Genomic DNA, 11,745 nt, shown 5'->3' with positions numbered 1-11,745 from the left:
TTATATTGGATTCATAACTTTTTAAAAAGCAAAAAATGTTATGATTTGAAGTTTTGAATTTCCCAGTTTTCAATAAATAAGTTCTAATACACTAAAGATACTATGTCATTAACTTGAGAGTAATTTAAGTCAAGATAGTGGTTTGACTCATTTTAGGTGTGTGACTGGTCTGTGCAATCTACTATTCTTTTAAGTCCCAAGAAATATCGTTACAAGTAGATTAATAATTTAATGTTCAGTAATACCATAGTTTGACATTGTTTCTATTTTGTACGTATTGCAGATGCATATGCTTGGTCCGTACAAGAACTTGGATGACACTCGACTTGGAATACAGATACACTTATTGAGATTTAGGTAATATATTAGTTTCTTACATATTCACGATACTCAATCTTAGTGCACGAGGAAGGGCCCGTTCACTTGGATTATAAATCTTTGGGGAAGGAAGTACACCGCCTCCCCACCCACGCTATGTGTGGCTATATAAATTATATATACACATATATATAAATATGTTTTCCATTTGATCTTCTTTGTTTTTTGTTTTCTTTTGCATATTATAAATTCTTCTTTTCCTATTTTTGTGTCGAGGTGTTCACAACAAGGGAATGCTTAAGCACACATGTCATTTCATCGGACCTGCTATTGCTAGCTTAACTTATAGTCAGGTATTACACTTTTTTCAATTTCCCCCCCAAAAAAAACATACTTTACAACAAAGGAAATCTTTAATAGATATGCAAATTTCATAAAGAACAAACTTGCTACTTCAAGTTTGCTCTTCATTAATCTTGGTTTATTTATAGAACACATAAACTAATTCAGTACTCGCCTTCTTACAATATGTGCACGAAACCTATATTTAGAATAATGGCAACAGATAGAATTATCGAATTAGACAAAAGGAAATGAAAATTAGAGACCACGTTCCAAATAAGTCACAATTTTCTAGGCCAGCAATATGAGAGAAGTCAGATCTATCATGATATGTACAGAGGCAAATTTGATCGAATGGGAAGTGATTGCAATGCAAAATGCCATGATACAAGGCGAGGAGATGACACTTGAAAGCATGCTTTTTCCATTCCTATTCCTGGTCATGGTGGACACGATGGCCGACTCTTCTTCCATGAGTACTTAAAAATGAGAAATTTGACATTATTCTCGTTATTCACACTATACAAACCATATTTGTTGCTCATGTACCAAGTCCGCCAAGCATTTGTGATAGCACATGGGACACAGACTGCTATTCTACAAAGAGATATCAATCGAAAGAGTTGCGAAAGACCAAATGTGACAAATGAGGAGTTAATGAGAGACGTGTTAAAGTTTGAAATCCGAACGACAATCCTAGGCTCGCCCTCTTGGCATCGCAAGAACTTGAAGGATCTAATGACAATGGTTGATGAGTGGGGCCTACCTCACATATTCTTAACGTTGACAACTGATGAGGTTACAAACACACGATGGTTAGAGTTTGACAACCTTGAACAACTCGTCAAGCAATATAATCCACAATTCACTTGGCAAGACTGTCCCGTCGAGTGTGTAATGATTTTCCACCTGAGGCTTTAAAAGTTTCTACAGCAATACATCTTAAGTGACAACAGCTTATTGGGAAGAGTAAAACATTCCTTAGTCAAATATGAAGTGCAGAGTTGCGGATCGCTCCATGAACACATTATGCTATGGTTACATGACAATGACGTTGAGCAAGTAACGAATGAAATAGATGTTCATGTCCCATTTGAAGAAGACAGGGCTTCACAACTTCCACATCATTCGTTAGAGATGAAGTTGCATAGGTTTGTGCAAAGAAAGAGATGCATGGATGTAACAACACTTGTAAGACCGATCCACGACTATCTGCCAAGTGGAAATCTGGGTCGATTATTTAATCTTGTAATTATGGAATGTTATTTGCATTCGATACGACTTGTACGTGCATGATGTCAATTAGTGGAAACTACAATCTCAAGATATTGTTGTCATATCATTGTGCATACTCTCTGTGCGTGCACAAAACAATGGTCTCTGTGTCAATGAAGCTTTGTGCATCCTCGTCTGTGATGATTGTCCCATTGAGATATTGATGGATCTGATCTTCTGTTGGTGTTGTAGTGTGAATGATGTTTATGAAGCTGTTAAAATCTGGATCTTCTAAGTGCCGAATTGAGGCCTGCATATAGTGAAATGTAGCCATTCTCCAGAAAGGTGAGTTGCTATGTGACATTTATGATGATATTCATTCGGAGCAACTCTGCATTTGCATATTGGCGAGAGCTGCTGCATGTCACAAAAAAGAATTAGCTTTTTGGAGTGAAATGGATCTAGAGTATTGTGATTGCAAATCTCACATAGCGGTCGGACTAACATATTCATCATTTGACATGTCATCATGGATATCTCATCGATGATGATGGTGTTTGCAGCGAGCAATGCAGAATAGCAATCGTCTCTGATTTGGAATAAGTGCTGCAACACCAGTTGTCGCACTGACAAAACTATGGACTTCCTGTGTAGGACATGATTATAAGTTATGTACTTGATCATGAACGTCTTTCTTGACCCAGGTGTGCCGTAAACAATATGCAGTCTTGTTGCTATCTCAAAAATGTTATTGTAAATAGCTCTTTGATCTTCAGTCAAGGTCGAGCTCTCTATCTCCTTGAACTTATCTAGTAGTTTGTAAGATTCTTATGCGGCTGATTTCTAGTAAGTTGTCGATTGCATCTTTGCAAATGGTGAGAGAAGTATGGTCGAGCGCTCGTAAAGGACTATTCTGCAATATCATGTTAGTCAATTGTTGTCATTTTTCATCAACTAGCATATGAATCTCAGTAAGCTAAGATGAGTGTCTCGATGTCCTGCTCTATTTGGATGATTCCATGGATGTGACATTCGAGAAAGTACGATGCTATTCGATTGCATGGAGAGATCAATTCATGTTCGTTTTTGAAAGGGATCCTTTTAAGTAGCTCATTGAATAAGAAGCCGTCAAAGTGGTGAGCTGGATGGTAGTCAATGAAACTGACAAGTCGTGTACTTGGATATACATAGTTGTTGAATGAGTACATCATTGTAACCTATGTTGTATTGCACTTTCGTTCTTGTGGGGTGTGAATGACTTCCAATATTCATAAAACGTGAGCTGCTCTACTACGGTTGGACGCCCACAATATGTATCGATAGGATGGATTATTGTGACACAGTAGTTTCGCAAGTACCTTTGTCGAAGCTCGGGTGGTGAGGAGTTGATAGAGTATATAGCCTCGCTGCGATGAATAGTGGAAACTTGTAAACACCTCAATGTCACCTCGGTTGGTGATGTTGGCTTGGATAGCACATATGTGGCAATCATCTTCAACTTTAATGGATCAAGTGTCTCAAGGCCCAATTGTTTTGCACCTTTAATATTCAAGTTTAGATTTCCTATAGGCTCTTTCTTCATGGCATACTTTAGCAAGTAGTATGAGAGGCCGGTGTTTGTGATTCTCTGAATGTTCACATGCCCTTGCCATAATAGCAACGCTGTAGCATGGTATCGGACAACATTTCGGTGTTGTTGGCTAGGTCGGTAGTACATCCATTGATGTGTATGAGGATCTACAGAGGCTTCATCTCTGGATGGTTGTCGAAAGAAAAACCATACGAGCTTCAGCACGTAGTGATTGGTGCTAGGATCATGCTAATAGAAAATATCAATTTGACAATAGGAGCTGCCAATGGGGCAATAGCAACTATTCGTAGCCTGGAGTGGCATGAAACAACATGCATATTGACAAGATTCATGCCATCATCTCTTCCACATGTGAGCCTATTACACTCAGATGCTCAAAGCACACACGAAAAGTCCTGAACGGGACTTGGTACCACAAGACAACATTCCAATCATGCTTGCATATGTGATAACTGGACATAAGTCACAAGGCTTGACACTACATGGAAAGACATTAATCATCATACATGAATCGTTTGCTCCAAGATTGACGTATGTCATGCTCTCTCGAGTCACGAGCTGGGGACATCTTCGTATCTTACGTAGCATAAAACATTTCGACTTCGTGCCCATGCCTCATATACTATACCCACAATGTAATTAAAAAAGGTAATATCCATTCACCATCCATTACTCGATACGACATTTTTAATAATTGTAAGGCTAAATATATGGTTCAGCATATAATCTCAAACCTACGCTTTGAAGCCAATCGAACATACTACATTCTTTGGTGCGTATACATGTGTTAATATTTTCTCTCACAAAACCAGTCTATTTAACATCAATCTACATTTTTATTCATACATTCATTCTCATTTTCAACTTTTCCAACTGTTCAAACAAAAAGCTATACAAAGAAAGGAAGACGAAAAACGCGCCTAGCAAAACAAAGCAAGATTTTGTTCAACGATAAACAAATGAGAAGAGCAAACATGGTAGGCATATTACAACCATAAGAATATATCTTTGGATTTGATTCATACGAGAAATACCATCCCTTGATGGCAAAAGTAATGTAGATTCTATAGGATAGACCTAGAGGGAGCGACGAACTTGCAGATGGATTGATAAAACACATTATACAAAAGATATTCAATGGACAGGAGACCATGGATGAGTTGCTACCCCGCACAAAAGCACAAGTGATACTTGATAAACATACCAAGGGAATATCAATCTTTTGCATAACAATTTTGCATTGCCTTCAACGTCGAACTTGAAGAGCTTGCCGATTTGGACAAGCAAGCAGCTGACAGCATATTTCAACAATTCAAGGATGCATACGATCTATAGCAGAGCGAATGGCCAATAACCATTGACAAGATAGCATACAAAATTGACCCAGAATTCACAGAAAAATACTATGGACCATTAGTAGCAATCTTCCGAGAAGCCAAAAAGCAGACTACTCAAGGAAAAACCCTACCCACAATATAGAACATCCTTTCAGAGTATATTTTGCCTTAAAACTACTTTAACTTTCACTCATACTTTATTTAATTGTATGAATAGGAAACATGAATAAAGAACCTGGCATGTCAAACAACAATACCACATCGGTAACAAATTTTATCTATTGCATTACTTGTCTACAAAATGGGGAAAAATCTGTTGGACAAACTACAGACATTGAAAGACGTCTGAAATAACCCAAAACTAACCCAACATCTAAAATGATCGATGATGTCCACAAGTACAGACCATTTGACAAACACTTCAACGTGGAGGTCTTAGCATCAACTCTGAATAGAATGTAAGCAAATAACTTAGGACGTTAATACATAGCACGAATGGACACAACATCGGGCTCAAAGGGTTACTATAATATAAAAGGACACCCTGCGAGCTCGAAAAAGTGTTACTACTGAAAGCGGAACAATTTGATTTAAACAACAATGTCATTTTTCTGACTTCATTTTCAAACATTCAGAATACAATTCATATCGTTCCTCTTTATTCATTGTTTTGATTTGTCTACGCACTCATATACATTTACTTACATCACATATTCATAAATATAGAATTTCTAATTCCACTGTTATGCATCAACAATTTCTAATTCTACTTTAATATTTTCATTATTTCTTAGCATCCTTTCTTCATCGTTAATTTATAATCAACATATTACAGATTGCTCTCTTTCACCTTAGGCGGCCTACGGTACCCTAGTTGTGGTAAAGACATGGGTGAACCATTCACAATTTATATCTGTATGTAATGAAAAAAGCCTCTAGTTGTTTTGAGAACCTTCGCTATAAACCTCTTAAACCCTAAACCCTACACCTCAACTTTGCGTTGCTAATTCTGCAGCCCTTTGCATCTTGACTCTCATGGCGAAAAAGCTCGTCCCGCTTCTCAACAGAGTTCTTGTGCAGAAGCTGGTTGCTCCTACCAAGTCAGGGGGCGGTGTCCTTCTCCCCGAATCAGCCTCCGCTTCCAAGGTCTTTCCACTCTTCCTTTACCCATCTTTTGAATTTTATTTGCTTCAGTTTCTGTTCGTGAGTTTAAGCCTCCAGTTTTGTGGTGCACTTTCGTAGGTTAATGCCGGAAAGGTCGTCGCTGTTGGCCCCGGTGGCAGGGCTCGAGACGGAACTGTCATTCCGGTGGTCGTCAAGGAGGGAGATACCGTTCTGTGTCCAGACTATGGTGGCAACCAGATCAAGCTTGGCGAAGAAGAGTATGTATAGCCGAGTGATCGCTCGTTCAAATCCTTTCTATTTCCAGTGAAAACACTGCATTGCTGTTCTTCACTATCGCCTCAATTACATAGTCTTTTCTTTGTGCTGCCTGATGTGTATATTAAAAAGGTTTTTCTTTGTCCTATCTCAAGTAGAAAGATTCAGCTTATGGCCTCCAAATTGTTGCTTTACGCCTGTCTTAGTTGTCACCTGTCACAAAGTCTCCCCTGGAAGGTTCAATGAGGAATTCTTTCCCTTCAATATAGGGTTCATCTGTAACTAAAAAAGTTACGACATCTATGCCTGGTTAAGTAATGATAATTGTTGGTTGGTAAAATTAGTTTTCAAGCCGAGATTTTCACTAGCTTACGTTTTCATGATTTGGTTGTAAGTAATATTACGCCAACGTGAGCTCTTTCGATAACTACTTTACCTGCATCATCAAGTAGTCATCAGGACGCTTCTGGTTGCATGAAGTTGATGTACATGTCATAAGGGGTAACCCTATGTGGGCATCTACAGCATGCGTGGATTGGCCCTTCCTGGTTTAGGTCATCCTTGCAAAGATGCCTTTCCTACTTGGTACGTAATGTCAGGATCTCCTGGCCATCATGCATACCCTGTTCATAATTGATTATAAAGCAGATGGCAGCAAATTACAGTTGTCTATGGCCCGCCACAGAATGCATACTGAAGTGAGCGCAAGCTTCTGGCCCCCCCCTCTCTCTTTCTCTCTCTCTCTCTCTCTCTCTCTCCCAAAAAATTAACAAAAATAAAAAGTAGCCCATGGACTGGCCATCATCTTGCTATGAAATCATGGGGTGAAGTAAGCTCTTTGATTGAGCTTTGAGGCTTTCTTATCCCCTAAACCCCTTCTCTCTTGTGATGTGACACTGCTTCCCTTGCGTTAGATTGGCAAAAATTGTGCTTGCACATAGATTGGTTTTCATCCCTTTTTGACTTTTCTTCAGCAATTCTTAGATTTTTGCGTTGCACCGACCATTCTCTAAGTGCTTGCAGAGCTATAGATTTTGGTAGAGTAGAATCATTAGTAATAAGTCTCTTGACTACTTTTTGACTTGTTTTGCACTCGTTTTGACAGTCACCTACAATGTAGTTAAAATCTTGTTTTCCATGTGGATAATTTTGTGTCCCTAGATTTACTGAATGTATTTGTTTGAGGTAAAGACCAAGAGCCTTGTACAAATGGAAATGCATCACTTGTTCTAGAAATTGTTTAGTATATGTTGGAAGGAGGAAATTGGGCCGATTATCCTTGTATATTTCCCATATTCAAAGAAATGAATTACTTCAAGTTTTCTCCTTGTGTTGTAGATTGCGTGAGACAAGGTAAGCAGATTATTGCAGAATTCAAGTTTCTGGTGCTGTATAATAGATTTATGTTCTTATTTTGGTGGGTTTTGTTCTGATTGGCAGGTATGTGCTTTATCGTGACGAAGATCTCCTAGGAATTTTGCAGGAGTGACTAATTGGGATTGTTGGTGCTGTTAGTTTTATTATAGGATGAATTGGTATCTAAACTCCCCATTAGCATGATGATCTTTTTTAGGTGGGAGAATGGTCAAGGTGGCGTAAAGGTACAAATTGATTCTTTTAAAACATATCATGGTGGTACCTTAGATGTTAGGCAAGGACGTTTTTTACTCATATCCAAGGCTTTGCCTTCAATTTTGGAGATTGTACAGACTAATAAGTGGTTGTGGCATACCCACCATCCTTGTTTGGTGTTTCATTTTAATTCCCCATAATTGTGGGAATGATTAAAGCAGTGCAAATGGCATTTTAGGAAATAAGCTAGCCTTCAGTATGGGTCTTGCAGCTAAACTAGAAACTTTTGGTAAGTTAAGTTTCTGGACTATTTTTTAGGAATCTAGTGGAAGTTTCTTTTATGAATGTAATTGTGTGATAGACTCATTTTAAACCATTTTCTTTGAAGTAATTGTTAATTAATTGGCTCCAAAGCCATCTTCTTTGAAGTAATTGTTAATTAATTGACTCCAATTGATGGCTTGAATCATGTCTACATTTTATATTTTTCACAAATATCCTTTTTGACAAACAGAGTTGGGGTTGAGGGTTGGTTTTCCTTTGTTTTAATGTTGCATTTGTTTAGTAGAGCATGGTCATGATGGGGTGTAAGGTCACTTTCGTTTCAAATATTTCTTGGCATATACTCTCTTGAAAAAGATTTCTAGAGCTGGTTGCTATAAGTTTGTAGTGCTATAAGTTTGTAAAATCTACCAATATATGTTAGAAGCCTTAATGTTGGTGCTCTCTTCACAAAATGCCAACCAGAATCGGGAAGCCTTGATATTGGGTGATTTAAGTGCCAAAGCTCCCATCAAGCCATGTGAGAATATACTTACTGTGATTTAAGTGCCAAAGCCCTCATCAAGCCATGTGAGAATACTTATCGTGCGCACACCAATCACAAAGATTGAAGCTTGGATTTGTTGACAACTCTGAAGTAACTTGATAGACTTTATGATGAAATGGGTCGAACATCCTAAAGTTTTGAGTCTAATTTATGGAACAATTAAAAGTTTACCAACATAGGCCTGTAAAGAATTTATTCAAGGCACATTGAAGATAATAATATTGTAGGATTTGGCTACACATTTTAATAGCTTTTTTTGTTATTTTGAAATTCGCTTTTTCCCTTGAGTTTTTATGTAATGCATTTTTTTTGGCAAAAAACTTTTATTAAGAAAGAATCAAACTCGATAGAGCAAGCTTTGGGTGGAAATACAACATGCTGAGCATGTTATAAAAAACACGTCAAAGGAACGAGATAGAAAGAAACCAAGGCAGAGGTTGAAAATGCCAACTCAACCTTGTAAAAGTCTTAGCAAAGAAGGGAGAGTCTCTCCAATCTCTGAGAAAAGTAACTCTCTTGGAGGAGGTTGCTCGAGGTGATCCTTGCATGGTTGCCCAAATGGCCATTAGAGTGTACCGTATTTGTCTAAGTACTAGCCAATATTTGAGAAGGGTGAATCCGAGAACCCTCTAAAGCCTTAATGCATCTGGCTCTCCAAATGTGCTGCAATGCTAGCTAAGACCTCCCATGGAGAGTCGATCGAGGAATGAGCAGCCTTGAAGAGAGTGCCTGGAACATTCTCTAGAGAGCACAACTCCACATCTGTGTCATCTGCCAACTTACTATCCAAGAGCTCTTCTTCTCGGCGGATAGGAAGCCTCAGCCCATAAATATCAGCTTGAGATCTAATGTAGATACTCATAGCTTCTGCCACAAATAGAAAAAGAAAAGGGGTAAGAGGACATCCCTGGCGGATTGATTTGGAGATTTGAAACCTGTCTTCTCTTACCCCCTCAATGAGCACCTGGCTATGGGCTTATCTGTAGAGAGAGGATACTCCTCTAATCCATGCATCTGAAAAACCAAAGTGAGATAGAGTACCCTCTAAAAAATCCCAGTCTACTTTGTTGTAAGCTTTCTCAAAGTCCAAGAGTAGAATGGCCAATCTCTGGTGACTCTGCATGGCCCATTTTGAGGCCTCCCAAAATGAGAGAATATTATCAAAAATACTTCTACCATGCACAAACCCTGTCTGTGTGTCATGAATCAAATTTGGAAGAAAGACCTATAGCCGTAGACTGATGGCTTTCGCTAGAATCATGTAAAAGGTGCCCATTAGAGTGATGGGTCTCCATTGAGACACAAGATTCCTATTACCCCCCTTTGGGATAAGATGAATGAGACCATATGTAAGTGAGTCCGGCATCTCACTAGAGTCGCACATGTCGTGCAGGGTTGATGTAATGTGATCACCAATCTGCTCCCAAAAAGTAATAAAAAAGGAAGGGGTAAGTCCATCCAAAAAGTGAGTCAACAAGTTGCGAGACACTATCTTTACTATGTCTGGTCCCATGAGTAGAGAAAAAGTGTTTGTTGACCCTGCCACCCATCTGAATCCAAAAGGATTCTCGAGCATGAAAGGCATATTCTGCTCTCTGATCCAACATCTGTGGGCCTCTTCTACTCTTCCCTTTGAAGGGCCGCTAACTACTGGCGTATACCAATCTCACGTCTCCTGGAATCAGCGACTGTATGATAATAGTCAGTAATTTCGGATAAGGTTGCAGCTACCTGAGATGGGCGGACAGCTCCACCCTGTATGTGAGAAACCCAAATCTGTAAAATATCCTCCGTGAGGCTCTCCTCTGCATAAAAAGCATCTGGAATCCTGACATTGGCAGAGCGTCCTCTCCGATGAGGCTCAAGAATCTACAACACCACTGGAAAATGATATGAGGTGGAAACCCAGTAGAAATGCATATAGATCCTCCTCTGTCAAGTGCCCAATCGTCTACATAAAATATGTCAATGCGTGCATGGATGGGCATGTGTATTCTCCTGTTCGACCAAGAGTATAGGAGTGAGTGTGGCATAACATGAAAGGCATCATCCAACCAAGTGTCCCTGTCACAAGAGAAAGGCATCCCAAGTTGCCCTCTCCAAAGAATGAATTCCACCATGTCTGCCTCTCTTTTTGTCTGAAGGCAACTCAACCATGTTGAAGTTGCCACCAATGATCCAAGAATCTGCAATGGGGGCCTAAGAGAGTAACTCCTTTCAAAAGGAGATCCGCTCCCCTCTGTTGTTGGGAGCATAAAGATTGAGAACACCAATCTTACGCCCTCCAATCAAAATAATGATCCATTGAGCTCTAGAGGGGGAGAGAATACCATGACCAGCAACCAACGGGAGAATAGAAGGAGAGACCAAAATGCAAGTACCTCCCCTTGTGCCCATAGCAGGCGACCAGAAGGTATGTCCTAAAAGCAGTTTGCCAGACTTAGAGCAATCACTGGCATCCAACTTGTGTTCCTAGATAAAAAGGATATCAATAGCACCTCTAGTGACACCTGGATGAAACTGATTGCCTACCGCGACAGTGTGGAACTCCGCCCAGGCCCTGTATGTTCCAGCTGACTATCCTCATCGACAGGAGGATGCTGGATGGAAAGGCTTACCTGACCTAGTAGAGGAGACTAGCTTCCCCTGGGCCGAAACACTCTTGTTGAGGGCAGGAAGCTCAACAAGTGAAAGGATCCCCACACCCGCTGAAGGGGAGGCCCTATCAAAAGGAATCCCAATGACCGGGACCCCTAAGGTGGAGGGCACAAACTCCTCCTCATCCATGAAAGTAGCTGCCAGTGCCAGAAAAGAGTTCCTAATAAGCAAGTCTGTCTGAGGAGTACGAAGAAGACCTGCACTCGTGGAAGATGGAGAAGGACCTACCAAGCCTCTATTAGCAGAACTGGAGCTGGGGGCTGAGGAGGCTCGTGGATGGGTTGAAGAGGAATCTGGAGTCCTCATCTGTGCCTGCACTTTCTCGGTTGTCCTGACTGTGGCAGGAACAGTCTGCGGGGAAGAAGTACCTATAGCCCCCTCATAGTCAGAAACCAAGGTGACTGGGGCTGGTGCATCTGAAGACCCCTCTTGATGTGGAGTTATAGAGTCTAGGGCTACAACAACATCCACCTCTGGAGTCTGGAAGGCATCTGTCTGAATAG

The 11,745-nt window shown here is 40.1% G+C and overlaps 1 protein-coding gene across 1 annotated transcript; it reads left to right on the top strand.

Moving 5' to 3' along the window:
- Nucleotides 1-5,730: 5,730 nt before the first annotated feature.
- On the top strand, nucleotides 5,731-8,074 carry LOC147885516 (10 kDa chaperonin, mitochondrial-like). Its single transcript, XM_087396606.1, has 3 exons — nucleotides 5,731-5,949; nucleotides 6,046-6,185; nucleotides 7,624-8,074. Exons 1-3 carry the CDS (start codon nucleotides 5,839-5,841, stop codon nucleotides 7,670-7,672), a joined length of 300 nt encoding a protein of 99 aa, XP_087252732.1. The 5' UTR covers nucleotides 5,731-5,838; the 3' UTR covers nucleotides 7,673-8,074.
- The last annotated feature ends 3,671 nt before the right edge of the window (nucleotides 8,075-11,745 follow it).

Source organism: Dipteris shenzhenensis, chromosome 25 (genome assembly GCF_047967505.1).
Source record: "Dipteris shenzhenensis isolate YYH24624 ecotype China chromosome 25, Dip_SZ_1.0, whole genome shotgun sequence".
Lineage (NCBI taxonomy): Eukaryota > Viridiplantae > Streptophyta > Polypodiopsida > Gleicheniales > Dipteridaceae > Dipteris > Dipteris shenzhenensis.
Note: the sequence above shows the minus strand (reverse complement) of the source record. Positions and strands in the feature narration are given on the sequence as shown.

Coding starts and splice junctions, on each gene's coding strand:
- LOC147885516 (XM_087396606.1), top strand. CDS start 5,839: ATGGCGAAAAAGCTCGTCCCGCTTCTCAACAGAGTTCTTGTGCAGAAG. Junction 5,950..6,045: donor AATCAGCCTCCGCTTCCAAG/GTCTTTCCACTC, acceptor GCACTTTCGTAG/GTTAATGCCGGAAAGGTCGT. Junction 6,186..7,623: donor ATCAAGCTTGGCGAAGAAGA/GTATGTATAGCC, acceptor TCTGATTGGCAG/GTATGTGCTTTATCGTGACG.